The 15,344-nt window shown below is 52.3% G+C and overlaps 1 protein-coding gene across 17 annotated transcripts in view; it reads right to left on the bottom strand.

Annotated features, from left to right (window-relative positions):
• KIF1A (kinesin family member 1A) overlaps window positions 1-15,344 on the bottom strand; it is a 183,542-nt gene that overhangs the window by 78,632 nt on the left and 89,566 nt on the right. For all 17 annotated transcript variants that reach the window (XM_077825919.1, XM_077825924.1, XM_077825925.1 and 14 more), the window contains 5 exons: window positions 14,578-14,684; window positions 7,380-7,463; window positions 6,875-7,055; window positions 6,652-6,724; window positions 6,203-6,296 (listed from right to left, as the gene is read on the bottom strand). In XM_077825919.1, coding sequence (XP_077682045.1) covers window positions 6,203-6,296; window positions 6,652-6,724; window positions 6,875-7,055; window positions 7,380-7,463; window positions 14,578-14,684 — 539 coding nt within the window. The remainder of the gene's footprint in view (window positions 1-6,202; window positions 6,297-6,651; window positions 6,725-6,874; window positions 7,056-7,379; window positions 7,464-14,577; window positions 14,685-15,344) is intronic.

Here is a 15,344-nt window from a genome sequence, read left to right as displayed (position 1 = left end):
GACGGGGGAGGAGGGTGGTTGGGCGAGGTAGAGGTAAACTGGAGGGTGTAGCCCTGAGAGATGGTGCTGAGGACCCATCGGTCTGAGGTCAGCCGTGACCACTCCTGGAGAAAAGCACACAACCGGTTGGAGAAGGGAGGCTTTATTGAGGGTAGATCCCTGATGAGAACTAGTGGGTCGCCCCTGGGCATTCAGTCAAAACTGCTGTTTCCCTGCCTGTTTGCCTTTGGAGGACCAAGGCTGGGGGACAGACCGAGACTGTCTCTGTGGCCATTTCTTATAGTCCCCCGACTTTTTATACGGGGGCTCGTATTTAGAGTGGGTGGCCTTGGTGGGAGCCTGCCATGGTTTAAACTTAAGTCAAGCCGGAGCCAGAACATAGAGGCCAAGAGTCTTAAGTGTAGTGCAGGAGTCCTTCAGGCCATGCAGTTTTATGTCTGTCTCCTTTGCAAACAGAGCCTTGCTGTCAAACGGGAGGTCCTGTAAGGAGCTCTGCACCTCACCGGATAGCCCCGACAGCAGGAGCCACGATGCCCTTCTCATGGACACCACGGAGGTCATGGACCACGCGGCTGTGTTCGCTGCATCTGCCGCTGCCTGCAGGGTTGCCCTGGCAGCCGCTGTACCCTCCTCCACCAGAGCTTTGAACTCTTTCCTGTCACGATCATGGAGGAAGTCCTCAAACTTGGGCAGAGAGCCCCACAGATTGAACTCATACCAGTCCAGGAGAGCCTGATGGTTCACCACCCGTAACTGGAAGCTTGAGGATGAATAAATTTTTCTCGCAAATGAATCCAGCCTCCTGGAATCTTTATTTTTCGGAGTAGGGGCTGGTTGGCCCTGCCATTCCCTGTGGTTGACCGATTCAACCACCAGGGAGTTAGGAGCAGGGTGGGTGTAAAGGTATTCATGTCCTTTGGCGGGCACAAAATACTTGCATTCCACTCTCTTAGAGATGGGGGCCAAGGAGGCCGGGGTTTGCCACAAGGCATTTGAAATTTCTGCCACCCCTTCATGGAGTGGCAAGGCCACCATGCCCAGGACCGAGGCAGTCAGGATGTTAAAAAGGGAGTCCAAGGGCTCCTCCACCTCCTCTGCCTGAAGGCCGAGGTTAATGCCATCCTTTTCAATAGCTCCTGGTGGGCTTTAGAGTCCTCCTGCGGGATGGAGGGAGGAGGGGCCGTAATCACCTCATCAGGGGAGGGTGAGGAGGTAGGTGCAGTATTTTGTGTGTCCACCAGCACCGGAGGATCCACCCCCTGGTCGCTCTCCGGGCATGGCGCCAAAGATGCACGTCCCACTGACTCCTTCCTTGGAGGCCGGGAGAGGGAGGCCGATGGCCCTTTTGAGGCTCCAGCCACTGAGCAAACCCCACCGGGGGTTGTGTCAGGGCCCACGGTGCCCACTGGTACCACTGTGCTGGCCACGGGGCCCAGTGCCAGTGCACCTGCTGTGGCACTGGCGGAGCAGGCTGTTCGGTCTGGCTGGCCTGACCCATCAATGGACGACTACGAAGGGAGGCTGGGTTGATGTACGACCTGCTGCTGTCCCTGGACCAGGAGGAGTGGCGGTGCCAGGAGTGGTGCTGACCACGAGACCGCGACCCCGACGTGGAGGAATGGTACTGCCGGTAGCAGCTGCTCTGCGATAGGCTCCAGCGGGCGGATCCACGACGGCAATCGGCGCCCAGGGCTAAGGAAGCAGTGCTGTGGCAGGGTCCTGGAGCGAGACAATGAACGAGAACGGTGTCAACATTCGTGTTGTGACTGACTATGATAGCCCTTTTGAGAAGAGGACCTTTGGCGTTGTCTGCCTCGGTCCTGTCGGTATCCGCTCCTTGAGGCAGAGCGGTGCCTGGAGTCTCTGTCAGACGGAACCCAGCCAGACAGCCTAGTGGGGGTCGACAGTGACCTGCATGGACTACTCACAGGATGGTCGCTGAGCGGTGAACAGCATTGGGAACATTCCCTCGACTGAGAACGGTACCGAGTCGGGAACGACTGTGGAGATCCCAGCGGCGGTTTGCCTCTGGACCACGGGGCCAACATTGGCGGTGCTCCTGGTACCGGCATGGGCATAACATCCTGAGCCGCTTGCAGGGCTTCTGGAGTGGAGGGCATCCAGACATCTGGGGAAGCCTGCTCCAAACGGGCCGGGCTACTCTGCTCGACCTGAGTCGGAGGCCTAGAGGCCGACGGGGACCGAGGACTGCCCAACATGGGTCTTGCCTCTCCACCAGTCTTGCTCCGGTGCCACGGCGGAGAAGGCCTATTCTTAGCCTTCTTGGTGTGCCCCACAGACGGGGAACGGAGCAGACTGGTAGATGGCGCCGGTGGGTCGCCGCGTACTGACACCGTGGTACCCAGTGCCGACTCGGAGCGGCGCGCCAGAGTCGGGATCAACGCCGACTCCATCAGGATGGCCTGAAACCTAATGTCTCTCTCTCTCTCTCAGTCTGAGGCTTAAACGACTTGCAAATCTGGCAGCGATCGCTGAGATGGATTTCACGCAAACAGCGTAAGCAAACAGTCTGTGTGCGGCTCACTCAGTGGCATCTGTCACCTACAAGTGTTGCATGACTTAAAACCTGGGGCGCGGGGCATGCCCCTCCCCGGATGAACTAACTAAACTAAAATTAATCAAATTACTAACTGCAGGTAACATACACTGAATGAACAAGAGTTCTGGGGACGATCTGCAGCAAAGCTGGAGCAGAGCAGTTCCGAAGCACCTTCACTGGTGGCAAGTAGGAACTGAGGGTGGGGGGAGCGTACAGCGCCCCTTGTACCGTGCCATAGAGGCGCCACTCCAGGGGTCGCAAAGGACCCTCCCCTACGGGTACTACTAAGGGAAAAACTTCCGAAACCGGTGCATGTGGCGAGCATGCACACCTTTGGTGCAATACACATGAGCAATCACTTGAAAAAGAATCATACCTCATGAATCTACTAGAATTCTTTGAGGGAACAAGCATGTGGACCGAGGCAATACAGTGGACATAGTCCCACAGTATTCTTGCCAGCAAGTTAAAAAAGTAGAGATGGGAGGAATGGACTATAAGGTGGATAGAAAGCTGGCTAGATTGTCAGTCTCAGCGGGTAGTGATCAATGGCTTGATGTCTAGCTGGCAGCCGGTATCAAGCCAAGTGCCCCAGGGGTCGGTCCTGAGGCCGGTTTTGTTCAACATTTTTATCAGTGATCTGGTTGATGGGATTAATTGCAGATCATTAATAATCTGGAGGATAGCGTAGATTGCACTCTCAGCAAGTTTGTAGATGACACTAAATTAGGAGGAGTGGTAGATACGCTGGAGGGTAGGCATAGGATACAGAGGGACCTAGACAAACTAGAGGATTGGGCCAAAAGAAATCTAATGAGGTTCAACAAGAACAAGTGCAGAGTCCTGCACTTAGGACGGAAGAATCCAATGCACTGCTACAGACTAGAGACCGAGTGGCTAGGCAGCAGTTCTGTAGAAAAGGACCTAGGGGTTACAGTGGACGAGAAGCTGGATATGAGTCAACAGTATGCCCTTATTGCCAAGAAGGCCAATGGCATTTTGGGATGTATATGTAGGGGCATTGCCAGCAGATGGAGGGACGTGATCATTCCCCTCTATTCGACATTGGTGAGGCCTCATCTGGAGTACTGTGTCCAGTTTTGGGCCCCACACTACAAGAAGGATGTGGAAACATTGGAAAGAGTCCAGTGGAGGGCAACAAAAATGATTAGGGGGCTGGAGCACATGCCATGAGGAGAGGCTGAGAGAACTGGGCTTATTTAGTCTGCAGAAGAGAAGAATGAGGGGGGATTTGATAGCTGCTTTCAACTACCTGAAAGGGGGTTCCAAAGAGGATGGATCTAGACTGTTCTCAGTGGTAGCAGATGACAGAACAAGGAGTAATGGTCTCAAGTTGCAGTGGGAGAGGTTTAGGTTGGATATAAGGAAAAACATTTTCACTAGGAGGGTGGTGAAGCACTGGAATGGGTTACCTAGGGAGGTGATGGAATCTCCATCCTTAGAGGTTTTTAAGGTCAGGCTTGAAAAAGCCCTGGCTGGGATGATTTAGTTGGGGATTGGTCCTGATTTGAGCAGGGGGTTGGACTAGATGACCTCCTGAGGTCCCTACCAACCCTGATATTCTATGATTCTATTAAGAATCCCATGCACCGCTACAGGCTGGGGACAGACTGGCTGAGCAGCAGTTCTGTAGAAAAGGACCTGGAAATTACAGTGGACAAGAAGCTGGATATGAGTCAGCAGTGTGCCCTCGTTGCCAAGAAGGCCAATGGCATATTGGGCTGTATTAGCATGAGCATTGCCAGCAGATCGAGGGAAGTGATTATTCCCCTCTATTCGGCACTGGTGAAGCCACACCTGGAGTATTGTGTCCAGTTTTGGTCCCCCCACTACAGAAGGGATGTGGACAAATTGGAGAGAGTCCAGTGGAGGGCAATGAAAATTATTAGGGGGCTGGGGCACATGACTTATGTGGAGAGGCTGAGGGAACTGGGCTTGTTTAGTCTGCAGAAGAGAAGAGTGAGGGAGAATTTGATAGCAGCCTTCAACTACCTGAAGTGGGGTTCCAAAGAGGATGGAGCTCGGCTGTTCTCAGTGGTGGCAGATGACAGAACAAGTAGCAGTGGTCTCAAGCCACAGTGTGGGAGGTCTATGTTGGATATTAGGAAACACTATTTCACTAGGAGGGTGGTGAAGCACTGGAATGGGTTACCTAGGGAGGTGGTGAAATCTCCATCCTTAGAGGTTTTTAAAGCCCAGCTTGACAAAGCCTTGGCTGGGTTGATTTAGTTGGTGTTGGTCCTGCTTTGAGCAGGGGATTGGACTAGATGACCTCCTGAGGTCTCTTCCAACCCTAATATTCGATGATTCTATGATTCTAAGTGATAGAATCATAGCTCATTCCCTGTAGCTTCTGGCAAACAGAGGCTAGGGACACCATTCCTGCCCATCCTGGCTAATAGTCATTGATGGACCTATTCTCCATGAATTTATCTAGTTCTTTTTTGAACCCTGTTATGATCTTGGCCTTCACAACATCCTCTGGCAAAGAGTTCCACAGGTTGACTGTGTGTTGTGTGAAGGAATACTTCCTTTTATTTATTTTAAACCTGCTGCCTATTAATTGCATTAGATGACCCCTAGTTCTTGTGTTATGAGAAGTAGTAAACAACACTTCCTTATCTACTTTCTCTACACCAGTCATAATTTTATAGACCTCAATCATATCTCCCCTTAGCCGTCTCTTTCCAAGCTGAAAAGTCCCAGTCTTATTAATCTTTCCTCATATGGAAGATCATTAATAAAGATGACCGACCCCTTGAGCACTCCGCTTGAAACTTTCTGGCAAGAATACTGTGGGAGACCATATCAAAACCTTTGCTAAAGTCAAGATATATCACATCCACTATTTTCTCCATATCCACAGAGCCAGTTATCTCATCATAGAAGGCAATCAGGTTGGTCAGGCACGACATGCCCTTGGTGAATCCATGTTGACTGTTCCTGATCACCCTCCTTTCCTCCAAGTGCTTCAAAATGGATTCCTTGAGGACCTGCTCCATGATTTTGCTGGGGACTGAAGTAAGGCTGACCGGTCTGCAGTTCCCCAGGTTCTCTTTCTTCCCTTTTTAAAATATGGACACTATATTTGCCTTTTTCCAGTCGTCTGGGACCTCCCCCAATCGCCACGAATTTTCAAAGATAATGGCCAATGGCTCTGCAATCACGTCAGAATTGGGTTAGATCTGGACCCATAGACTTGTGCATGTTCAGCTTTTCTAAATAGTCCTTAACCTCTTCTTTCACCACTGAGGGCTGCTCACCTACTCCCTATACTGTGTTGCCCAGTTCAGCAATCTGGAAGCTGACCTTGTCTGTGAAGACTGAGGCAAAAAAAATATTGAGTACTTCAGCTTTTTCCACATCATCACTTGATGATTACCTTTTCTGTTCATTCCCTCTGGGGCACCTGGCACTGGCAACTGTCGGAAGACAGGATACTGGGCTAGATGGGCCATTCTTATGATAAGAGAGAGTCTCCTGCCAATACACCTGGATAACCTTCCGGACTTTCATCGTAACAGACCAGAGTCATTAGGAAGTGTCATTGGCCAACAAAACTATAAAAGGCTCATTCTCTCTCACACAATTTGTCACTCTCTGCTTTCACTGAACTTTTACCTTCATCTTCAGGCTCTTCCTCTTCCTCATTGGCCTCAGGATAATACCTGGAGTCCATCTGCTTCTGTAAAGCCTCTAGTTTACTCTCATAGTCCTGAGGGAAAGGGGGGAAAATAAGGAAATAACCCACAAACAATTGTCTTTTTGATTTTGACCACCCCTTTCCTGTACCAGGTCTCTCTCAATCCCCATAAAACTGACAAATGGCTCCACCCCCTGTAGAAAGCCAACCTACCCACAGCTGTGTTCACTGGTCTAAAAGGTCCCATTAGATGAGGAGACACATGATATTTCCATTCTGGGTAGTATCTTCAGAAGATGCAGATCCACCCTACTCATGTCAGAACACCATCCATTGTTCAAACTAGAGACTCAACCCCAGTCTGTGCCTTGACGGTAACTAGTGTTGCTCTGATGAACCAGTTAAGAAGCAGAATATATGTGCCTACCAGCCTCTGCTGCTCAAGGAGATAGTTGGCCTCTTCTCTCTCTTTGCGGTATTGGTCCTCCAGTTCCTGAAGCCTGTGAAGAATTAGGAAGGACAGAATGACAAACCTGGACAGATCCACAGTTACTGGCTGGCACCCCATTTCCTTCCCTTCTGCTCCACCTCTCCATGTTCCCCTCCCTCCATGATCCCTCATCTCCTCTGCCTCCCCCATGCCTCCTCACCTCTGCTCCATCTCCTGCTTCATGTCAATGCCTTGTTTCTCCAGCAGCTCTCGCTGCGCGAACGCCCAGTCCACTGGCTCTGCGGGGGTCTCTGCACATGGGGTCCGCTCCCGCTCCTGGCGAGCCTGCTCAGGGTGGTTGAATCGGAACACGTGGCTCTTCCCCATGATGATGCGGTTTCCTTTGGGGAGGGCAGTTCAGAGTTAACCAATGAGGTCTCCACTATAAGCAGAAACTCCAACTCAGTGGCAAGGGTTGCACAGCAGGATTTCCCGCAACAAGGCCTCTCATGTCCCATGACTTATGCCCTGATTCAACAGAGCATTTGAGCATGAGTAGCCGCACTGACTATCCCCCACTGTCACTCCACTGATGCCACTAGACTAGAACCACCATCTGCCCAACAGGGTGACCTGGTATGTTTCTATAAGGGGATCTATGTGGGTCAGTGGTTAAAGCAGTCTGTCAGTGCTGAGTCAATCACTCCCTCCGAAGCAGGACCTACCAGATCGCAGGACACTGGGTTCCATCACTTTTTTGCCATTGACGTAGGTGTCGGCCCCTTCGCAAGGTTCTAGTGTCACCACTACTGTGAGAAAGGCATAGGAGAGAGAAAGAGACAGGAGGAGAGGTGTGAAGGGACAGCAGAGGCCTGAAGGGTTGCTGGTCTCCTGATTGCATTGGAAATGTTGGCTGTGCAGGCCCTGTGGGCTGCGATAGGAAGGGAGGGCTGTTTGTTTAGCATCTTGATGCCAGTGGACACCCTGCTCCAGACATACAAGCCCAAGCACATACAACAAGGTTGTACTTCAAAAGCGCCTGTGGAATTTAGGAGTGCGTCTCGCTGAAAATCAATGGGGCTGGTGCTCCTAAACCCCTGAAGTGCTTTTGAAGATCTTCCCCTGTGTCTATATCTTAGTTATAAATGTCAGGTTAATTTCCTTATGTTCCCACATGGCAGGCCTTCACCACCTTCTTACCCCCATTATTTCACTGGCATTTAACGATTTGTCTCTTCCATGCCAAAGTCCAGCCTGGATCTGCAGACTGCAAACTACCTGCCATCAGTCTTTGAGCATTAATCACCGAGAGCCAGAACATGCCCCGCTTCCTCCCACGTCACAACTGGTCCCACAGACAGCCCGGGGGCTGCTCACAGAGCAAAGCACTATACAGCATGTGTAAGAGGGGACAGCACATGACACTGAGTAACAGAGGGACCGCCTGGGGATCTGGGAGTTGTATTATTTGTTCTCTAGTCACTCGGTGAGAAGTAACCTCCGAACTATTATATTGTGGTACTGCCACCTGCTGACCTCTTCAGCAAGCTAGGCTGCACGGAGATTCCTGGATAGGGTGAAAGAGGGATTGGGCCACTCCAGCTTTTAACAATGCATTGCTTTTGTATGCCAGTGAGTTGCCCACCCCATTGCTGCTGCAGGTGAGCGGAGGGGTAGGAAAGCAGTCTCTATCCCTAAACCTGTAGCGATTTTAAAGGACACTGCCAGCAAACCTGTATAATGTTGAGTCAGCCAGGCTGCCGGTCTTCTTGGCGTCATCAATTTTATATTAATAACAACCTCCCCTCACAGCACTGAGGCAACACCCACCAGTAACCTGAACCCGAACCCTGCTGCCTGCCTGTCTTCTCTCCTCTCGAGACTGCCCACTGGGTGCAGCAGGCTAAGGAATCTCTGCCTGCCACACCACATGAGCACTGTTTACATGAACTACAACCGTTCTGACTGGGCAAAGGGAAATGATCCAGGCACATGGATGCAGGAAAAAGCAGTTACTTACTTTCTCGTAACTGTTGTTCTTCGAGATGTGTTGTTCACGTCCGTTCCACATTAGCTGTGCGCGCGCTGCATGCACGAGCGTTGGAAACTTTTTCCCTTAGCGGCTCCCATCGGGCCGGCGGGGCCCCCAAGTGAGCCGTGCATATATACCGCTGCTGGCCTGACCCCCTCCGGTTCCTTCTTGTGGCGACTCCTACAGAGGGGTAGGAGGGTGGGTGGTAGAATGGACGTGTACAACACATCTCGAAGAACAACAGTTACGAGAAAGTAAGTAACCGTTTTTTCTTCTCTGAGTGCTTGTTCATGTCCATTCCACATTAGGTGAATCACAAGGTTACCTCTGGAGGAGGGTAGGAGTCACGGAACAACTGCTCAGAGAACCGCTCTGCCAACTGCTTCGTCCTCTCTGGCCTGCTGGTTGACCGCGTAGTGGGTCATGAAGGTGTGCACCGAGGACCAGGTGGTTGGTCTGCAGATCTTCTGGACCGGGACCTGTGCCAGGAATGCACCCTGGTCGAGTTGGCCATGACCGCCGGGGCCGGAACACCTGCAAGCTCATAGCACGTCCAGATGCAGCTTGTAATCCAAGACGAGATCCGCTGCGCCGACACTGGGAGGCCTTTCATCCTCTCGGCTACAGCCACAAACAGCTGCGTAGATTTACAAAAGGGCTTGGTGCGCTCCAAATAGAATGCCAGCACTTGACGCACATCCAGGGTGTGCAAGCTGCAGTGACTCAGGTCCGTATGAGGTTTTGGGAAGAACACCGGCAGACAAATGTCCTGGCCCAAATGGAATTGGGAGACCACCTTAGGGAGGAACTTGGGGTGCCGTCGGAGCTGCACCTTGCCCTGGTGCAATACTGAAAACGGTGGCTCAGAGGTGAGGGCCATCAGTTCGGACACCCTTCTGGTCGAGGTAATGGTCACCAGAAATGCCACCTTCCACGAAAGGTGGAGAAGAGAACAGGAAGTGAGGGGCCTGAAAGGGGGTCCCATGAGTTTAGAGAGGATCAGGTTAAGGTTCCATGGAGGGACTGGGGGTGGGAGTACAGAAACACCCTCTCCAACCCTTTAAGGAACCATCCCACCATTGGGTGGGAAAACACCGAGCCCCCCGAGAACCCCAGATGGAAGGCAGAGATGGCCGCCAGGTGTACTCTGAGTGAGGACGGTGCTAGTCCTTGCTGCTTGAGGTGCAGGAGGCACTCCAGGATGACCTGCACCGGGACCTGCCATGGCCGCACCTGTCGGGGTTCACACCAACATGAGAACCTTTTCCACTTGGCCATATAGGTCGCCATAGTAGAGGGCTTCCTACTGCCAAGCAGAATCTGCTGCACGGGAAAGGAGCACTGGCTCTCCAAGGCGTTTAGCCACAGAGTCTCCACGCTGTCAGGTGCAGTGACTGCAGGTCAGGGTGGAGAAGCCGCCCACCATCCTGTGTAATGAGGTCCCAGTGTAGGGGCAGGACTACTGGGGCCTCCACCAAAAGCTCTAGGAGCGATGTGTACCAGTGCTGGCGGGCCCAGGCTGGGGCGATGAGGATCACCGCTGCCCTGTTCCTGAGTACCTTAAGCAGGACCTTGTGTACTAAGGGGAGCAGGGGAAAAGCATACCTCAAGCCCCCTCTCCATGGGATCGCAAATGCGTCCGCGAGCGAGCCTGGGCTGCGGCCCTGGAATGAGCAGAACCATGGGCACTGGGCGTTGGCCCTGGTGGCAAACAGGTCTACTTGGGGAAACCCTCACCTGCAGAAGAGTGAAAGCATGACGTCCACCCTGAGCGTCCACTCGTGCATGCGGTATGACCTGCTGAGGGAGTCCACCAGCTCGTTTTGTACCCCTGGGAGATAGGACGCCTCGAGATGAATTGCATGGGCTATGTAAAAGTCCCAGAGGAGGAGAGCCTCGTGACAGAGTGGCGAGGAACGAGCCCTGCCCTGTCTGTTTATATAAAACATGGCAGTAGTGACCACTCAGAGTGGCGTGAAAGGTCTGGCAGGAGAGACGAACTGCCCTGAGCTCCTTCACATTGATATGGAGTGACCGCTCTGCTCCAGACCACAAGCCCTGAGTCCTGAGGTCCCCCAGGTGAGCCCTCCATCCGTGTTCTGACGTGTCCGTCACCACCGTCAAGTCCGGTTGTGGGGCGGCAAAGGGGATGCCTTCGCAATCCACAGGCTGGGACTGCCACCACAGCAGGGAGTCCAGCACGTCCCTTGGGGCTGTCACTACCAAGTCCAGGGGTCCCTGCCTGGGCGGTACACACGAGCAAGCCACGCCTGCAGAGTCCTGAGTCTCAGTCTGGCATGCCTGACCATGTGTGTGCATGCTGCCATGTGGCCCAGCAGCGGCTGGCAGCACCTGGCCGTTGTCATTGGAAACTGGTGCAGGGAGGCCACAGCTTGCTGGATAGCCCGGAATTGGGATACTGGAAAGCTTGTTCTGACCTCCACTGCTTCCAGAACCGCCCCTATGAATTCCACTCTCTGTGTGGGTACAAGCATGGACTTGGGGACGTTGACCAGGAGCCCCAGCTCGCGGAACAATCTGCCACATGGCCCCACACTTCCGCCTCAGATCGGCCCGCCAGGAGCCAGTCGTCTAGGTACGGGTACACGCGGATTCTCTGTCTCCGTAAGAAGGCTGCCACCACCGCCATGCACTTCGTGAATACCCCTGGGGCTGCGGCCTAACCAAATGGGAGAACTGCAAACTGGTAATGTTCTTGGCCCACGGTGAAGCGTAGGAACCTCCGACGTGCTGGGTGGATGGTGATATGGAAGTCCGTGTCCTTCATGTCGAGGGCAGCGAACCAGTCCCCCGGATCCAGGGAAGGGATGATGGTGCCCAGAGAGACCATGCAGAACCGGTCCTTGACCTGGAACTTGTTGAGCCCGTGCAGGACTAAAATGGGACAAAGGCCCCTTTTGGCCTTGGGGATGAGGAAGTACCAGGAGTAGAACCCTTTCCCCCTTAGGCTGTGCGGCACCGACTCTACCACCCCCGCCTCCAGCAGCAAGCGGACTTCCTTCTCTAGGAGATGCTGGTGAGAGGGGTCCCTGAAGAGGGACAGGAAAGAGGGGTGGGGGGGAGAGGGAGGCAAACTGCAGCGAGTACCTGTTCTGCACCGTGCGTAAGACCCAAAGGTCTGAGGTAATGGTGGACCACGCACGGGAGAAACAGGGCAGGCAGTTCAGGAAACAAAGGGACGGTTCCGGTGACTGCTCTGGTACGCTGTCCTCGAGCGCACCTTCAAAAGTCTGGCATACTGCCCGGCTGGGGTTTGTGCTGGCCTTGTTTCTGGCCCGGTGCATTATGGTTGTTGCGCCGTTGCCTGTGATCCCTGCCTCGCCTACGGTAAGGCTCATACCTATGGCGAGGCTGGTACTGGCGTTGAGGGGGAGGCTGTGGCTTAAGGGGCTTCCTCTGGGTCGCCGGGGTGTGCATACCCAGCGACTTAAGTGTAGCTCGCGAGTCCTTGAGGCTGTGCAGCCTAAGTTATTCAAGCCTAAGTTAATTGTATCCAATTTGCAAATGAATTCCAATTCAACAGTTTCAGGCAAGGACTGGCCTGTCTCCCAAGATTTGTGAGAGTGTTGGGTCATCCTTCAGGATAGGTTGTAGATCCTTAATAATGCGTTGGAGGGGTGTTCTCACAAATCTCGGGAGACAGGCCAGTCCTTGCCTACAGACAGCCCCCAAACCTGAAGCAAATACTCACCAGCAACCACATACCACACAACAGAACCACTAACCCAGGAACCTATCCTTGCAACAAAGCCCGTTGCCAACTGTGCCCACATATCTATTCAGGGGACACCATCACAGGGCCTAATAACATCAGCCACACTATCAGAGGCTCATTCACCTGCACATCCACCAATGTGATATATGCCATCATGTGCCAGCAATGCCCCTCTGCCATGTACATTTGTCAAACTGGACAGTCTCTACATACAAGAATAAATGGACACAAATCAGATGTCAAGAATTATAACATTCATAAACCAGCCAGAGAACACTTCAATCTCTCTGGTCACGCGATTATAAACATGAAAGTTGCGATATTACAACAAAAAACCTTCAAATCCAGACTCCAGCCAGAGACTGTTGAATTGGAATTCATTTGCAAATTGGATACAATTAACTTAGGCTTGAATAGAGACTGGGAGTGGCTAAGTCATTATGCAAGGTAACCTATTTCCCCTTGTTTTTTCCTACTCCCACCCCCCCTCAGACATTCTTGTTAAACCCTGGATTTGTGCTGGAAATGGCCCACCTTGATTATCATACACATTGTAAGGAGAGTGGTCACTTTAGATAAGCTATTACCAGCAGGAGAGTGGGATGGGAGGAGGTATTTTTTCATGCTTTGTGTGTATATAAAAAGATCTTCTACACTTTCCACAGTATGCATCCGATGAAGTGAGCTGTAGCTTACGAAAGCTTATGCTCAAATAAATTGGTTAGTCACTAAGGTGCCACAAGTACTCCTTTTCTTTTTATAAATATCTAGGTTTTTTGTTTCTACTGCTGGCGCACATCCCCACATTACCTCAATATGGTGCACATAACAAAATTCATTTTGCCCATGGATAGAAAAAATTAGAGGGAACATGGTGGGGGTGCACCGCACCCCCCGTCTTGAAGTGGTTTCCATTATATTACAGTTTGGTTCAATGACTGTCAGCATCCTCACTACACCAATTGTTCCTGCACCCCTGGCCAGCCATAGTGTGGCGGGAGCCACAGTTCAAATCTCCAGCCTCACTCCTACTCAACCAACACAGCTCCTGTCCTGAAGCAGTCCCCACTATTCCAGTCCTGAGCCCCCAGCCCCCATCTCTGACAAAGCAGAGCAGAATCCTGACCTGCAGTTTCACTTGCTGACTCATTTCAACACATGGGATTGAAGTATGCAAATGAACTAGAGGGACAAAGTTATGACTGGCTGTGCTACCTCTGATGTCACCACCTCTCCACTGCCTAAGTATCAAATGGGCACAAGGTGGAAATCAGGTCTGGTCGCCAGTCACCAAAATGAACAAAATGTTTCCCTGTGCATCCCAAGACTGCAAACAGCAAAATGCCACTGAGCTAAGTGCTTGGCCTCACTCTGCTTGGCCAGTGACGTGTATCACTGATCCTAGGGGTTAGACCATGCTCCCATCGAAGCTACAAAGCGCATTCTGAAAGACTGTGGCGGGATTAAGAAAAAAACAGAGCCTGAGTCTCTGGCCTTTCCGCAAATCAATCCCAGAGATTTACCCCCCACATCCTGTGAGCAAGCCTCATTAACAATAACTGCCCATTCTGCAGGAGGGATGACCTCAGATAACACAGAATGTCTTCGGCAAGGGAATCAGCCTTCATAGCTCACTCTTTTCTTTCACACCCATCTTCTCTACTTCCTGATTTGCCTTACAGAATGGCCTCTATTAGCATATCAGCCGCAATTCCCTGGAGATGCTTCCCTTCACTTCTGCCAGTGGCATGGCTATGGAAGGCAACAGTGTCCTGCCAATGCTCTGCACTGCTAGCTGCCTTTCAAGGGGTGTGAACGGGGAAGATGGCACAGCCAGGAGATTGGTCTGACTGTGCTTCAACGAGTGCAAGGAAGGAAATGGGAATGACCCAACCCAGGAGACAGGCGGTGATATCACAGCACATCCTGTCAAGGCTGCACTCCCACACACCCCACCTTGACAAGTAGGTAGAGAGAAGGTGCCCTCCTCCATGCCTCTTGACAGGCATTAGTGTCCCAGTCCTCCTGGATGTAAGTAGGAGCTCGGATGCCCTGACTGCAAACACTAAGAAGGAGCTGAAGGTAGCCAGGTATGTGACTGAACTGGGGTGAAAGCACAGAGTGTGGACGTGTGAGGCTCTCTGTCTGAGGGTACCTTCGCCACCGGCCTTGGTGTGGCTGCGGAAAATGCAGTGCTCTTCCTTAATGAAGTGTCCACTCAGCACGATGTCCTGCCTCCTCTCCGCGTCCTCTCGGCCGACCCTGCGGGGAGACACAGACTTAGTAGGGTTCCCTGGCAATAATACACCACATTTCAGACCGTTTACAGCAGCGCACTTGAAGGGCCTGATCCAAAGCCCACTGGTCATTCCATCTACTTTAATGGGCTTTGGATCTGGTCTCAGGAGACCCTCAGTGGGCAGCAAGGCAAACATCTTAATTGGAAGCTGTCATGGGGAAATGTGACTTTTCACATGCCAGTATACACCAGCTAATGCATCCCTTCCAAGTGGTGGAATTAGAATATGCATCTGCTCTCTCTCCCTGCCCACCCGGTAGTGTAGGGCCAGGGCTTCTGCAGACGACAGCCCTCGCCCATCCCCAGGATGGGACATTCTTCCACAAGGATAGCGCTGCCCAGCTCCCCTTCACGGGACAGCACATTAAGTCCATGGGAACACATCAATTAGATTCCCCTTCAGTTCACCTCTCTGGGAAGTCCAGCCTGACCCAGGGACTACGCAGAGGGCAGGGCTGCAATTCCTCCATAGTATCAGGTCTCTTTGTCACTAGTGACCTGAGTTTGATAGCAACAGAGCACCGACACCTGGTTCAGCAGTGAATGAGGAGGAGAGGGGGATCCCATGCCCTGGGCCTGCCCTGCACTCAGACAACCAGAGTCCAATGCTGTTCATTTCAGCA

The sequence above is a fragment of the Eretmochelys imbricata genome, chromosome 9, assembly GCF_965152235.1.
Source record: "Eretmochelys imbricata isolate rEreImb1 chromosome 9, rEreImb1.hap1, whole genome shotgun sequence".
NCBI classification, from domain to species: Eukaryota; Metazoa; Chordata; order Testudines; family Cheloniidae; genus Eretmochelys; species Eretmochelys imbricata.
This window is presented reverse-complemented; position numbering and strand designations above follow the sequence as displayed.